Here is a 16536-nt window from a genome sequence, read left to right as displayed (position 1 = left end):
ACTCTGTGCCAGAAGGAGCTGTGCCATGGCTGTGGCACTTATGCCTGGCACAGCTCCACTTCTGACCCGGCAGCGGAGAGCAGCCCTTCTTGGCCACGGCAAGGTGTGCCCAGCCTCAGCAGCTCTCACTGGGTCAGGTGTGACCCGGTGGCAGAGAACAGGAGAGTTGGCTGCAAGGCACCTTGTGGCCAGCTGCAGTAACTCCGCGGCTGGGTCACATCTGACCCGGCATCAGAGAGCGTCCCACCTCGGCCATGGCGAAGTGCACCCAGCTGCAACAGCTCCACCTCCATTGCCAGGTGAGGCCTGGCCCAGCAGCAGAGAGCAGGGGGAGAGGGAGCGGCAAAGCTGCCACCTGCTCTCCTCAGCTGTGCCCCTTTCCTACTCTGAACTGTGGTGTGTGGGAGGGCGGCCTCCGTGCCCTGCTTCCCTTGGGGCTGTGCCCCACACATCTGCCCCAGGCAGCACGGGCATATGCTCTGCCGCTGCCAGGTAGGGCTTGGAAATATCCCATCTGGAAACCTGGGGAGCTGCTACGCATCAGTGTAAACAATAATGAATTAGACAAACCAATGGTCTGACTCTGTTCCTATCTCCCTCCCATCCAGGTACTGACCAGACTCCAGCCTACTTAGTTTCAGCAAGGTAGGATCCTCACAGTCCATATCATACACAATTTTTCCATTCTGGGGTCTGTGGTTTTGCTTTTATGCTGTACCTCATCCAGTGTGGTGTAGTGGTTAAGAGCGGTAGACTCGTAATCTGGGGAACCGGGTTCGTGTCTCCACTCCTCCACATGCAGCTGCTGGGTGACCTTGGGCTAGTCAACCCTCTTTGAAGTCTCTCAGCCCCACTCACCTCACAGAGTGTTTGTTGTGGAGGAGGAAGGGAAAGGAGAATGTTAGCCGCTTTGAGACTCCTTCGGGTAGTGAAAAGCGGGATATCAAATCCAAACTCTTCTTCTTCTTCTTCTGGTATATGTACAGATGACGAGCAGGTTAGAAATATTTTTAAGAAAAAAAATATGGCATAAATCCTATTCAGTTCAGGAATTCCTTTTAATCCTTTTATGGTTTGCAGTGACTTTCTAAAACTGACCTCTGCTTTTCTAACTCTTGTTAGCCTGATGGGTGCAAGGCCTACTCAACCCACATTTGGCATCTAAGAGTTCGGCTCTTTTGCCTTCCTGGAAGGATGAGCCATCTATTAGGCAAGCAGAAGTAGTCAAACTGGCAAGAGATTCTCTCCCATTTGTGGTTGCATTTTTAAGACAATGGAAAGATTCAAGCCAGGACTTGGCAGATGTGAGCGAGTGTTTGTAAAAATAATAATAATAATAATCTTCCTGAAGAGAGGGGGCTGGGCCCTACAGCTATTTCCCTTCCTCCCAGCAGGGAAGGGAAATACAGTCTAAGAAGAAGGTTGAAAGAAAACTTCTGTATATTCTGAAAGACCTGATGCAAACAATGTGTAAATAAGCTGAGGCAGAAGAATACCGGTAATTATTGGTGGCTACAAACAATCATTTGCCTGCCATGCAACATTACCATGGTGTGATTTTGATTATAGGTAATGCTGACCATCTGTAGCAAATGGCCACAAGGTGAGGAAAATGTTAACTCATTTCCTTCAAGTGCAGATGTGTGATAAAATTCCACCTCCCAATGGTCAATTGTATGAACACTGTACTTAAGAACCAAACCAGATGTGGCATGGGCAATTCATGCTTAGGATTTTGTGTAGTTTTCTTTTACTAATTTGCAGTCTGATATGGCTACATTGAAGATCATGGAAGAAAGAAAAAGTTTAACTACAATTTCCAGAATTATTTGGAGAGGCGTCATGTGCTTTAAATGTATGGTACACACACAATCATAGTCAGTGTCCAGAGGATGGGAAAGCTGGAGCACTCAACAAGGCCTCAACAGATTTAAGTATCCACCAACAGCCAATAGTATCCAGAGGTCACATGAGGTCGATTTAGGTTAGAGGCCAGACACCTTGCTTTCAACCTGGATTCGCCCCAGGTGAAGTGGAAGCATGCCCTATGAGAACTCTGGAATGCCCTCTTATCCCCCACTCTGTCTAGGCCAGGGGTGTCCAAACTTTTTTCAAAGAGGGCCAGATTTGATGAAGTGAACATGCGTGAGGGCTGACCAACGTTGTTGACTTTTTTTAAGGATTTTAACTCAGAAAATAAATGACCACAGGATCCGGATTAAACCAGCCAAAGGGCCAGATTAGGCCCCCGGGCCGGACTTTTGACATGCCTGGCCTAGGCCATAGCACAGGCCACAATCATTGTTAGGTATAATTGTTGAATTGCACACTGACATGGATAATGCCTGCATGTGTAATGCTGAAGGGGAAAATTCCATTGTGGTATACTAAAGCTACAAAAGAGCTTTCCGAGTTTCTAGTTGGGTCGATGTTCTCTCCTCTTTCACGTGAGTGTTTAACCTTAGGTCACATGATTAAGGTATTCAATTGCAAATTTTGAAGGGAGTTGCCTTTGTCTTTTGTTCCCAGGCACAGTGAGAGAAAGATGTGCTAATAATGCCTCTCCAGGAGAAACAGTCTCAGGCTGGAATGTAGGCTGTGTGTGGAGAGAGAGAGAAAACTTTGAAGCTAGGTCTGTTTGGAGTTAAATAAAATTTGAGAGCCTATGCTATGTCTTATGGAACTATTTGGATGTACAGTATCATTGATTTGTTCTTGTACCTGTTATGAAGTTCTTGTTAGTAAAGCTTTGAATCATGTTTATGGGCCTGGACAGTTTTTATTCCCAAAGGAGTCAGCATTTATGCATCCAATTGCTTCAGGCAGCTCAATATTAATATCTGCAATAATCACACCCTACAAGAGAGTTTTAAGAGGTTTCCTTGTTAAAGGACATACGGAAACCACATAACAAGCATTAGGGACACGTGGCTGAAAACACATTTTCTCAATACTTATCAGAGCTGGTTTGTGGGGAAATACATCGGAATGCAGTATTTCAGAAGAAATGACAGGATAGATGTGGATTATGGCTAATGTTGGAGATGTAGTGCTTCTTAAACGAAAGGTGGGAGCTTAGTGCAGTGTTTTTCAACCTTAGTGCAGTGTTTTTCACACTAGTGTGCCGCGAGATGTTGCCTGGTGTGCCGTGGGAAAATTACTTTATATATAGTCAATATAGGCACAGAGTTAAATTTTTTAACATTTTCTAATGGTGGTGTGCCTCATGATTTTTTTCATGAAACAAGTGTGCCTTTGCCCAAAAAAGGTTGAAAAACACTGGCTTAGTAGATGCAAAGTAAATGGGAATGTGTACACAGCCCAGTTAACAAAGAAAGAACCCAGAGGCAATGGCATGAGAACGGAGCCAGAATTAGACAAATCCAGCAATTAGTAAGAAACTGTAATACAAATGGAAAAGGAGGACAACCTGAAACATGACCAAAGGCTCCAAACGCAATCAATTCTCATTGACTTTTGGAGGGAACAGAACAGTCTAGATAGGAAAGCTGGGAATTGGAAGAAAGCTGGCTTTGTTTTTGTTGTGAGAGATTTCAGGCAAGCCAGTCTCAGTAGCTTTCATGAGCGGCTTTCTGTTTAGACTAATCTTTAACAAGGCACTAACTTTCAGGCAAACAACAAGAACCACCACCTCAGAAGGGGGCCACAAATCAGAGAGAGATCTCAATATGAAGGCTGGGCCAGAGCAGCTCCCTCTAGTATTTTCAGCGGCATATGAACAAAACAAAACAAAAGCTGATAAAGACGTATTCTGATTTATAGAAAGGAGATTTAAATAGAACAACAGAAATAATAAGGTACAACAAGCAAGCAGGAAACTGCCACCTGGACTGTCCAATTAAAGCTTCTGGAGGGCAAAGAAAAGCAAGAAGAAAAATATGTTTTACATTCTTGTTAAATTAACCAAACCCTATGGGATTATTATTACTATTACTGCAGTGCCTGGCCTTAGAGTTATCATGACTGCCTGTTCACTGCCTCATTTGGGCAGTCAGTTTAAGATCCTTCTGGGCTGTCATTCTGAAAAGGGAGGCATCTATGAAATAGCAGGGCTGCCGGGGTGACGCCAATTTGATTGCTAAGGCAGTATGGAAATGTAGAGGGGGGTGCCCCTGCTTCAAAAATAGAGCTGATTAACTCTGTTCCCCAGTATTTCCTTATGTTTTCAAGCATAAGGTTCCCCCCCCCAAAAAATCCCATTTTAAGTGAGGTGAAAAAGAGAAAGAAATGGCAAGTCCTCCCCTCCCCAAATGCAGGTAATTTCTGCATTAAAAATGTTTCATGTATCAGGAAGTCCAGTCTACTCCATGCTTGCTGGTTTTCTAAGGAGCTGAACATGCTATGTGCATGAGTAGGCAGCTGAATCATATCTGCAGGGAGGCAATGGACCATGTATCTGATGCGCTGTCCACCAGAGCTCTAGGCCTTTCTCAGACTTCGGTCTTCTTCTTCATCTCCATGCGGTAAATAAGCTGATAGCCATCATCCCAAGCATAGATCTGCCTCTCTTTGGGGTTGTACTTCATGCTGGAGTGAGAGCCGTATCGCTTGGGGAAGTAGACTAGGGCAGCATCTTCAGCCGCCATTGAGCCACTGACATCAAAGACACACTGGATACGAGATCGGCTGGGCAGTCGTGTGTTGTACACCACATAGAGTGCACCACAGATGACAAAAGCGCTCTCTGCATTCTCCCGGGGACATGGTGTGTCCCACATTTGCTCAATGTCCAGGGTTGCAGGGTCTAGCTTGGCCAATTCAATGTTTCTTTCATTCTCTTGTGTGGCATAAATAGCCCAGATCCCTTCCTCGTCGGCCACCAGATCAATGTAGTTATAGGATGAAAGACCAAAGACAGGGATCTGCTCCTCGGCAGGGAAAACTGAACTATCCACAATAGTCTTGTTGGCCAGGCTAAACTTGATGACCTGGAAAGTGCCGTGTCTTCGGATATAATAAAGATGGCCCCCATATACCAAGTGTCCAGTGCCGACCCATGGATAGGGTAGCTTGATGCGTGCAGCCTTTCGTGTAGCAGAGAAGAGCGTAAACTCTCTCATTCTGGGGAAGACATACACGGTGTCGTTGCTAGTGCCATCAAACACATAGATCTTCTCTGAATTTCCCACTGGGTCTTTGGTCCAGAGTCCAGCAGTGCTGCCAAACCGCTTTAGGATTTTCATGGCTTTCACCTGGGACACTGTGTCACTGCAATCTATAAAGAATAGTCATAGGATAGTTACAGTGTGCTTTGCTCTCATTCTCAAATCTAGAGCACAAAACTGCAAAGGAATCGTTAAAAACAATGTACAGACATGTGAGCAAATCACAAATTCCAGAATATCTGTCCTATTCAGAACCCGATGCCTTAATTCCTACTGCTCCCACCCCTTGCTAAATCAGAGACTCTTGGGACTGGTTTAAAATTGCATTTCCACTCGTTCAGTTGTATTGTGAACAAGGTTGGTGCCTGAAAAAGCAGTGTGTGCCTAAAATACATACATACACACATAAAATATATACCACCACCCGTCCTCTTTGTGATCTTCCTGCAGACATCTGGTTGACAAATAGTACTAGATGAGACCAAAGACCTGTCTTCAAAGTGTCTCTTGAATTATGAAAATTGCAACTCCTAAAGTGCAACTCCTAGAGACATTTGTATTTGCATTATATTCACAGAAAGAATTAGGTAATCACATGTGGAAGATATTCTCCCAGTCCTGCTAATTCTGCACTTTTCTCTGCATGGTCCTCCCTCGTGAATAAATCTTGCCTCCTATCCCCACCACCACCACCACCCCAAAATATGCACCCTTTGGTGGACCAGGGGAACTGCCCTCGAAGTCTCAAATCACTGTTGAATTGAGGCCAGGCTTGCTTGCTTAAAAAGCAGCCTAAACAAGCCTTGGCCTTTTAGTACTAATATAGCAAGCTGTTCCTCATTTATTTCTGGCAAACTGAATTGATTCTCTCCTGGCTTTGGCTTCTCTGTTACATTGTGCAGCTTAGTTCTAGCAACAAAGCTTTCATTACTATCTTTCTTGCAAGTCACTTATTTCAATAGCTGATTCTGCAGCAGAGCATACAGTTTCCATTGCCCGTCGCTTAAAACACTGGAGGTTGGGGCTGAGTAGCCTCCTTGACCAGTTCTCCTCAAGGGCTAAACTGCAGGGAGAAGGTGCTTGGAAGTTGGGAGTATATATTACATAGCTGTGCAGAGTTTCACAGCTGCTCCTTTCCTAATAAGGGATCATCACTGCATGGATGAATTATAGGTCTCTCAATGGCAATCTTCTATGGCAGCAGCCTCCATATTCAGAGGTTGCATACTGCTCATTGCCAGATGTTGGAGGAACAAGGATGGCTTACTCTATCTTGCTCTGTTTGCTTGCTTTGCAGATGCAGATAAATACTGCCAGCAATGCATGCTTGAAGCAAGAACATTTGTTTAGAAATTTATATTTTGTGAGAATTATGTCCCCAGAAATGTATTTATATACATGTTTTCATGCAGATGATGTGGGGAATCATAGATTAATGCAGAAAGGGGATAGAACAGATATGCAACTGACATGGATGAGAAACTTAGAACTAATTCATGTCAAATTTATCTGTACAGTGGTGAGTGCATCTTAGCAGACTTTAATCTGGAACAAAAGGACCAAAAACAACAAAACACTGCAGCACGAAAACAGTCAGATGTGAGGAGACACTTGAAGAGCTTGCAATATTTCTGTGGCAAACTGACTTTCTGGAATATGGTGTGATTTGTCTCGAGGGCACACATACAATGGAGTCTCTTCCAGCAGCGGAAGAAATATGCTCTCACAGCTTCCCCGATTGCTAGCCCAAATGGAAAAGCCTTTCACAGGGAAGTGAGATTCGTGAGACGCATTGGAGGAATCTCATGACTCACAAAACATTATGCCTGGGAGAATTGCTCACTTGCAATGGCTGGGGTGTATTTTAGATACCGCAGCTGCAATCTTGCTCACAGTCTGCTTAAATCTGATTGAAGCCAATGGGACTTCAGCAGCCTAACTGTGCAGGATTCTTACCTGCTATGTCACAACCTTACTTGTTAAAGTAAGCTAGTCCCTTATTTTATGGGAAGTAGCTGCTGCACATATATTGCAAAAGATTTTCCTTTCTATGTCAGGGATAACATATTGTCCCAGCATTCAATCTACAATATTTTCCATTCATCCAACCCAACTGCTCAGCCATTGCTATTGAAATTCCTGTGTAGACTGTAGTTGCACCGATGTCACAAATCCCTATTGGACAGTGCCTGTGACATTGTTTAATAATGAATTACCCTCCTCTAGCCTACTCCACTCCCTACATCATTTGGCGAGCATTAAATGTTCATTTGTTGTTGTTGTTTTTCAAAAAAAAAAATTTAAAGGGTTTGCAGTCCCTCACAATGCATATCCACTTCCCTCCCTCCCTCCCATTGCAGCAATGCCTCCCCATTTTCCTGCCCCTGGGACTCCTTTCCCCCAAAAAGAGCAGGAAAGAAATGCAATAAATAAAGAAAGTTTTGCTAAACAGAAGAGTCATTTTGTGAACGAAGAAACCCCTTCTTCCTTTTCACAGGACTGTGAACAGCCTTCGCAAATTTCATGCTGCCATTTTTAATAGGCCTATCAGTTCATTGCTAATATCCAGAGGGCGGGGGGGGGGTATGTGTGCATTGAAATAGGTGTCCAGCTGTAGACTGCATGTGATCTAGTCCCTTTTAAAAAGTCACATAGCAATATTGGCTGTATTCCTCTACCCAAAACACAGCTCTCTCCTCTGCAACTAAGCACGGATGTTTGTGCCATGGGGACAAAATATAGCACTGATGGTCAATGCTGATGGACTTGTAGAAGAATCACACCAAACAACAACAACAACAACAACAACCATTGAAGCCTGCCTTGCAGGATCATCTGGCATGGCCATTAGTATGAGTGCATGCTGTGAGGTTGTCCACTCACCTGTCATTTTGTCATACTTCTCATTCTTGCGCATCTTGGCATTGGCAACTTGATTCTCCATTAGTTTGTCATCCACCTCCACACAGGGTGGGGCAGGATTTTGAGTTTCAAGGTAGTCTACCTCTCGCTCCAGCCGGTCCACCCGCACTGCAGTGTTTTCCACCTCTGAGCGAAGTGTCTCCCGGTCTTTCTCCACTGACTCCAGCATGGACACCACCTTGTTCTTGAAATCCCTCAGCTCAGTGGAGTAACGGCTGCTCTGATCATGCCACTGTGAGATCCGCTCCTAAGAGAAGGAGGAAAGAAGATGGCACCTTAGGAATGCTTTGGAATGCAGCTGCATGGGGAGCAATTGTTGTTAAAATTTGTTGTTGTTGTTGTTAAAATTTATATACTGTCCTTCTTTCAAGGATCACAGGATGGTTGACAGTATTAAAAAAACACAAAATTAACCTACCCAACCTGGGACTCTGGCTGCCATGTAGAGTCCAGGTTGCATTTGTCTTGACAGATTGCATGAACATCAAGAATCAGGCTCTCAAAATTGTAAGCTTGGCTTCAAAGCCCTGGCATGTTAAGGTGCCTGTTCATGTTGAGATGTTCTCATCTGCCTTTTGGATTCTTAGCCTTCCCTATGCACACTGCAGTTACACTATCAAGACTTTCTGCAAACACATGCTTGTTCCTAGAGATAAGAAAAGGCCATGCCTTTATTTTAGATTTTAAAAAGCCTTTGTCTTGACACTTTTATTACCCTATCCTCCGAGTCTGTGAGTGCTCTGCATCCAGCTACCGATGCTCTCAATAGCTGCTGCAGGATTATCAGATGGAGTTAGCAGATAAGCATACAGAGTGCTGTAGAACCACTGAGTTTTGAAACAAAAGATCCAATTATGTTCTAAGGAGCTGCGACATTATGGAATGAGGAACAAGGCTCTAAAGCCTGGCAAAACGTTTTAAGAATGTCTTGCACTTCCACACAGGGCAGCCCAAGAGTTCCATATCTACTACCCCAGACTCTCAAAGATCAGACCACCTGCACTTACAGGCAATAACCTTCCTTATTGGTCAACAGATAACGGACAACAGACCATTAGATTTCCTTAGCTCAAACTCCAGTTCAAAAATAATTTTCAAACCTCTGCAGCTCTAGAGGAGCCCCCTTGCCCCCCTGCCTCCCCCAAGTTAGGTGACTGCTGTTCTTCTGTCAAAGTTAGATATTCAAGTAACTGCAGAGCCAGCACCCTTAAATCCAATCTGGAACGCACTTTGCCCTGTGCTCACACCAGGCCCAGAGGAGGAGACCATTCTGCTCCCATGCTCTCACCTCTAAGACAGCGAGCCTCCTCTCCATGTACTCCATCAACTGATGCTGTTGCCCATCAATGGCATTGGCCGCGATAACCAGCAGAAGCAAGGCATGTTGGGGAGCCATGGTTGTAGTACCTGGTGTCCTGCGCTTTGCCCGCAATCTGTGCGCTGCAGTCGAGCTCACACCATTGGAATGTTTTGACAGTTTCTCCGTAAAAAATGGGGGAGGGAGCACAGCCTCATTTGCTGCACTTTATTAAAACCAGATGGCCAGTTCTGGAGGAGAGAGGCCGCTCTATCCCATGAAGAGAACAGCTGTGAGACTTAACTCTTTCACTGCCAGAATCATTCAAGCACCAAGGATGCATGGCTGAGCAATGCCTCGATTGTGGCAATTCCACTGCCTTCCATCACCGCCCATTTCAGAAGCCTTTTCCCTGACATTGTTTGATCATTCTTGGTACCCCTTTTGTAAATGTTTCTTAATCTGCCACTATATCGGCTTCTTGCTCTGGTTTCTTTTCTTGCTTTATTATTATATTTTTAACTTGCAATATTAGCCATCTTGAATTATTCCTTTTTCTGAACCAGAAAAGGTTGTGTGTGTGTGTGTGTGTGTGTAAGAACTCTCCATAAGTAACCCTTGGGATCTAGAAGATGATAGGGAACCTCTGGTACTCCAGAGATTACTGGACAAGAACTCCCATCATCGCCGATAATTGGCCACATGGGCTGGTGCTGTTGGTGTCCAACAACAGGCTTAACCTGACCCTTAAGAACAGACCCTGTTTCTCTTTATTTGAATTCCCCAAATTCCGGCTTTTATTTGTTTCACTTATGTTTATTGGTTTTACGTTGTGTTTTTTAATGATATTTTATATATATTGTGCAGTCGTACCTCGGCTCCCAAATGCCTTGGGAGTCAAACGTTCTGGCTCCCAAACAATCGAAAACCGGAAGTGAGTGTTCCGGTTTCGAACGTTCTTTTGGAACCCAAACATCCGACGGGGCTTCCACGGCTTCTGATTGGCTGCAGGAGCTTCTGTTTGACTTCCGAGGTACAACTGTACTTGATTTATTTTTCTGCAGTAACAACCCCTAAACAAATTTCAGCTGTGATCCTAGGAATTCTTTTTCCTATTTGACTTTATGCAAAAACAGCATTTCAGTATGTTTGAATCCCTTTTTTTCACAACAATCACACATACGCTGTAGGTGTGAAGGTGTGGAGATTTATCACATCCACTGGCCATGCTCCAACAACATGCCACAGCTGAACCTCAACAGAAAATACAACTTGTAGGCACATAGGTTCTGCATATGCAGTCCAGAAATCTCAGCCACATTCTATTGCCAAACTGGAGTGGACTGTCCACCAGGCCAGTTGTTGTTGTTGCTGTTGGTGGTGGTGGTGGTGTGGTGTGTGTTTGTGTGTATGATCTCTCAATATAAAATACATTAATTATGTTCTAGTTGACATAATTCCAGAATTAAAACTGCTGAGCCGAGAAAGACTGATCTCTCCTGGGACAGCCAGTTCCTTCCCCACCCACCTCCCTTGCTCATGGGGTTATCTGAGTGCCATTGATAGAAATGTCCATCATATAAGCCGATTCATGTACTGAAGCAGAGATAATGGAGTGTCAAATGAATCCCAAAGAAAGAATTAAATTCAATCTTCTAGGAAGCATCTAGCAGTTATTGCTCATGTACTAATGTCAAACCCCTAGTTCTGTGTACTTACTTTGACATCAACAGGCCATCTCCCCTATCCCTTCCATTCCCCTGATCTCATTCCATTTCTGGTTGTGAAGATCACATACTGAAAAAAGCAACAGCAGAACACAGAAGTCTCTCCAAAATTTTGATGCTGCAGCCAAAGCAATGACTAGAAAACCACAGGGATGCTGATTTCTGGAACGAGAGTGAGATGCTATACATGGGGCAAGCCCAAAACTCCCTCTCTTACTTACACACATCACTAGAGATTGAAAAAAAATCACTCAGTTTTTGTTTTCGGTGTCTCATTTCAGATACTGAATCTTCAGTTCTCCACATTTCTGCAGCAATTTGAGATTTTTTTATTTTAAAAATCATTAAATTTCATCGGCATCACAAAAATGTCAAAGAATAGCTGTGTTTCAGTTTGCATATTGGCTTGAGAAATGTGAAACAAAATCAAATTTCACCCCTTTCCTAACCTTCATTTTGCAGGATTTCACACAGTGGGCTGTTGTATGTCTCGTTCTTTGGAAAATGTGTTTTTCTCACCATCCCTCACCATTTATAATTCTAGCTTCCAGGGGGTCTCATTTAACCTGTGTCCCAGGGTGCTTTGTTTGACATTTCAAAGAAAAAAAATGCCTTTGTCTAGTTTCTGGTCCCCAACTGCTAGAGACATTTCTTGACTCTCTTCTTACTAGTGTGGAGTAGAGATGTCATAGGCTAGGGGTTCCTCCAGTGAGGAACCAATCTGAGGGGGTTTCCATTGTTTTAATAAAGCACAATTATATCACATGATATATTTCCAGTGAGGGGTGGCTAACAAGGAGTTCAAAAGAAATACAGTTCTTATTGAATGTCACAGTTATATGAGCAAGTCTTCAAACAGGGTCCATGCCCTACAAGAACGCTCCAAGACAAAAATATTTTGCAGTACTGGTAAGAAGTCATACTGGGCTTTATTTTTGTGCAGCCCTTTTGCTGCTTTCTTACCTTACCACATCCCAGATTATCCTATTATTTCCTTACGTTTTGAACTACAGTGGTACCTCGGGTTACAAACACCTTGGGTTACAAACACTTCAGGTTACAGACTCCGCTAACCCAGAAATAGTACCCCGGGTTAAGAACTTTACCTCAGGATGAGAACAGAAATCGTGCGGCAGCTGCCGCAGGAGGCCCCATTAGCTAAAGTGGTACCAGAACAGTTTCAGGTTAAGAACAGACCTCCGGAACGAATTAAGTTTGTAACCAGAGGTACCACTGTAGTATCTTCAATGTGGAATTTGATAGTTTAATGAGATCTGAATTGAGTGGATACATTTTGTAGTCAGAATCTGATTCCCAAGTACAAAATAAATGCACAGTGTCATTATTTATGAAGGGTGCCTAGGTACACAAATCTTGGCTTTCGCATGCTAACCAATCTTGAGCAACAACTGGGGAAGTATTGGTCTCCAGACACTTATCGTTTGCAGGTGTCATCCACAATTTATACATATAGACACGGTTAATAAATGATGCCATTGCACATAAATATAGAAGAATCAGATTCCAAGTACATAGTGTATCAAGTGGCAAAACTCTTGAGTGCTGTGATTTGAAATAAGCAGCAAATTCTAAACATTGGCTCAAATAATATGACAGGACCCACACATTTATGATAGAACAAAGATCTTCTTGCTACTCATCCTTGGGATGAAGTCAATGCAGTGGTGATAACTCAACAGGACCATTTAGGCCATCTATGTGGTTCAAAGTCTTGAGTTCCAAGCAGGGTGCAAGTATGGAGCATAAGAAGTAATGGGGTACTGGTTGATGAAGTGATTATGGGAAAGACAGAAGGCCCAGGCATTCATTCATTCATTCATTGAAGTCTTTAATACTACCCGGGGTACTTGAGAACATTCAACAGGTGTTTGACAGATTCAGTTGCCTCGCCTGCATTCAGAACATGCCTCCACTTCATATGAAATGCCAGAAGTGCTGGTCTTTTCCCACTCGTATGTTCTACAATGGTCAGAATGTGCTTTCATAGGGAATGGACCTCTGTTCTCATTCAGACATGAGACACAAGGCGAGGCTTCCCATCTTGCTCTAAGGTTTGTGGCGAAATTAGTTCATGGTCCCTGCTATGTTGCAACTCTAGGATAGATTTCAAACAGAGCTTCCTAGAGTTTCTCTGTCGTTTTTTCCAGAGAAACTCAGTAATAGCAAATAAACTTCCCTGGTGCCTGCCTGCAATATGTAGATGCAAGAGGATAATATTGGTAGCTTCAATGGGATACCCTACTAGACTAGTACACCCTATTCATTCCCATGGTTGTCCAATAGACCCAGCACTAGGGATGGTGGTGTTCCCTAGAATACGGCCCAAAATCCTCTGTTAAATTGTTCCATAGAAGTCTGGTTAATATTGAGCATGTTATCTGAAGATAGAAAATGTGAAAAACCCTGCTGCCCACCCCCCACTGCAAAATCCCTTTTGTTCAAAGAAAGAGCAACACCGAAAGCCAGGTTTTTTTCTTAAATGGTTTTTGAACCATTTTCTGGATTCCTTGGTCCTATTGTTTATTTTATTTATTCCTTGTTGCACTTACTGCATTTATATCCCACATTTTTCTCCAAGGAGCTCAAGGTGACTACATGGTTCTTCTGACTCCTCATTTAATCCCCACAAACTGGAAAAAAATTAGATTTGGGCATTTATAATGGAGATTAAGACCACTAACATTAACTGACATTGAAACAGTAACCAATGGAAAGAGGCCTGGAAACATTTGAGTTCAAATGCATTGCGTTTGATTAAAGTGGTTTTTAAAAAAACAAAAAACAAAAAAACAACCCTCACTGACAAAGACAGTTAGAAATGAGCCACTGCTTGCCTGTATTAGCAAAGCAATCAGGTCTACAGCAAATCTCGCAATAGATCAATATCTCTCTGACAGGCTACCGTAGTAGCGTTATTGTAGAATGCAAATAGTTTCTGATTAATTTCAGGAAAGAACAAGTTCCCTTTTTCTGGAGCTTCAAGGTCACATGCCCTGCCATTGGACAAGCTAACATGGCTCACAATGCTTGCCTGTAAGGAACAGCTGATTTGCCTGCCCAAAAGAGAAGTCAGGGCTCTACACCAAATCAGATCAGTGGCCCATCTAGCTCTGCATTGTCTGCACTAACTGGCAGCAGCTCCTGTCCTGTTTCCAGTTGTACCTGGAGATGCCAGGGATCGATCCTGGATCTTCTGCATGCAATGCATCTGCTGAGCTACAGCCCTCTCTGCGAGGAGAGAAATGAAATGGCAGGTTTGCTTATGTGGATAATTCTCCCCACACTATTACCCCCACCATCAACCCATCATCACAAAGGTAGCACTGCATTTGAGTTCCAAATGCTCATCTTTGGTAAGGTAAAAAGAAGGGGAAAGTATTATATCCAGTATTTCTTTCTAGGCTGTGCTACAAAATCTGTTTGTAAAATGTAACATGAAATGAGCTAGGGATTCATTTGTTCCCCGGCCAGCAATACCAAACCACTGCTGCTCTTTTTGGTGCGCATTTATTTTGCCATGATGGGTCGGTCACTTGCCTTTAAAGCAGCATTATTGATTAGCCAATATTGTGCACTTCAGCTGTTTTTGCATTCCAGCTTCTATTCTTCCCGTTGATTCGGTACTCTGAGTTGTTTTCCAACAGCTTCTGGAGGCCACCATGTTGTCTACGCCAGTCTGCTGGGTAAACAAAGCAGCTCTACATTTTTCTGCCTCTTTGGCTTTTGCATAAGATAGCTTTTACTCAAAGGCTTATGGTGCCACCTAGAGGCTGCACCAAAATCATTTCAATATTATGCCATCTGCAAACTTTAGCAAAGAGACTCTGTAACGTGCTATAAGGACAATATTACTTTTCATTAGATAGTCTTGCCTCTTTTCAAGCAGCTGAAAAGGCCCTTTATTTGTGGGATGTTTTTCTCTTTTCTAAATGTACTGAATAAGGTGGTCACTTCCGTATCTCGACAACAGAGGAAATGCATCATCAAAAATTGGGGGGGGGGGTTTGAAATGAAATGTTCATATGCTAATTTATATATAAAGATGCAAATTTAGAAATGAGTAGAATCAATTTTGGGTTTTTCTCTTACAATTTTATGCTGTGAACTTCCCTGAGATCTACGAGTATAGAGTGGTATGCAAATTCAATAAATAAAATAAATAGAAATACATCATAGTGGAATGACCATAACCAGTTGGCCTGTAATGTTTGCTCAGTCTGCTGCCCAGGTGTTGTCGTTTAGTCGTGTCCAACTCTTCATGACCCCATGGACCAGAGCACGCCAGGCGCTCCTGTCTTCCACTGCCTCCTGTAGTTTCGTCAAACTCATGTTGGTAGCTTCGAGAACACTGTCCAACCATCTCATCCTCTATTGTCCCCTTCTTGTGCCCTCAGTCTTTCGCTGCCCAGGTACTAAAACTGCTAAAAGCAACTTCTAGGACCCTGCTCTTCCTTGTATGGTCTATCTTCAAACCAAGCTCAATTCAGATAATCTTTCAAACAGGTGTTTGCAGGGAATGCCCTCGAATACAGAACAAGTAGGCCAGCCTAGCACTAAAGCAGTGCTGGTTAGGCTTATGACAGGTAGATATAATTAAGTAAGCAAGGCTTAATTTGAGCCAGGGCTCCAGACTCCAACTTTCAGTTAGGGCACTTGCATGCATCTGCCGGACAATGCACCCCCTGCAAAAACCTTTTCCTTACACTGCTGCGACAGTTCTCCACAGACTGAATATAGAAGCACACGAGATAATACACTAGAAACTGTTCCATTAGCTGAGATCTTAATGAGGAACATAGCATTCTTCCAGCTAGGTTAACGCGTCCCAGGTATTTTCTCAAGATCTCATATGCATTGAACACCACAGTCTGGTTCAAGAACTGGTGCAACATTGTGAAATTTGGAGCTCTATTACACAAGCTTTTGGAGGTGTGTCGTTCCCCCCACCCCACCCCCCGCACAAATAGCCTAACAGGAAATTATGGTACTTCTGAGAATGAGCAGAGGGGCAGGGTTGACCAGACATTGTGGTTTCCAGATCTGATCCCCATTTCATTATATGTAGTGGAAACAATTTGATAAAGGATTAGAGCCGGTGGGGCCAAAGGCATGCCCTCCAAATGTTGATGGGCTACAGTTCCCATAATCCCTGACCACTGACCTTGGTGGCTGATGGGAGTTGCGAGTTCAGCAACGTTCAGAGGGCACCACATTGGCTAGAGGAATGGCCAGATTTGGGATGGGGGGAAGGGGGCCAGGGGAGCTTGTGCAAGTAATTACTTCTAATGTAAACATCGGTTCATACACCTCCGTAAAGAACAGCACACATTCACAAGAATGCAAATACACAAATGGTCATTTCCAGCTTATTCAGTATAATGCTCAGAAAAACTAGGGTTGTCATACACCTGGAATTTCCCAGACATAGCCAGTATTCAGCATC

The 16536-nt window shown here is 43.5% G+C and overlaps 1 protein-coding gene across 1 annotated transcript; it reads right to left on the bottom strand.

Moving 5' to 3' along the window:
• Positions 1-4225: 4225 nt before the first annotated feature.
• Positions 4226-9552, bottom strand: OLFML3 (olfactomedin like 3). The gene is made up of 3 exons (XM_033153001.1): positions 9337-9552; positions 8010-8295; positions 4226-5236 (listed from the first exon to the last, which is right to left on the bottom strand). Exons 1-3 carry the CDS (start codon positions 9442-9444, stop codon positions 4452-4454), a joined length of 1179 nt encoding a protein of 392 aa, XP_033008892.1. The 5' UTR covers positions 9445-9552; the 3' UTR covers positions 4226-4451.
• Between the last annotated feature and the right edge of the window lie 6984 nt (positions 9553-16536).

Source organism: Lacerta agilis, chromosome 6 (assembly GCF_009819535.1).
Source record: "Lacerta agilis isolate rLacAgi1 chromosome 6, rLacAgi1.pri, whole genome shotgun sequence".
Classification (NCBI taxonomy): domain Eukaryota; kingdom Metazoa; phylum Chordata; class Lepidosauria; order Squamata; family Lacertidae; genus Lacerta; species Lacerta agilis.
The sequence above is the reverse complement of the archived record's forward strand: the minus strand, read 5'-3'. Positions and strand labels throughout refer to the sequence as shown.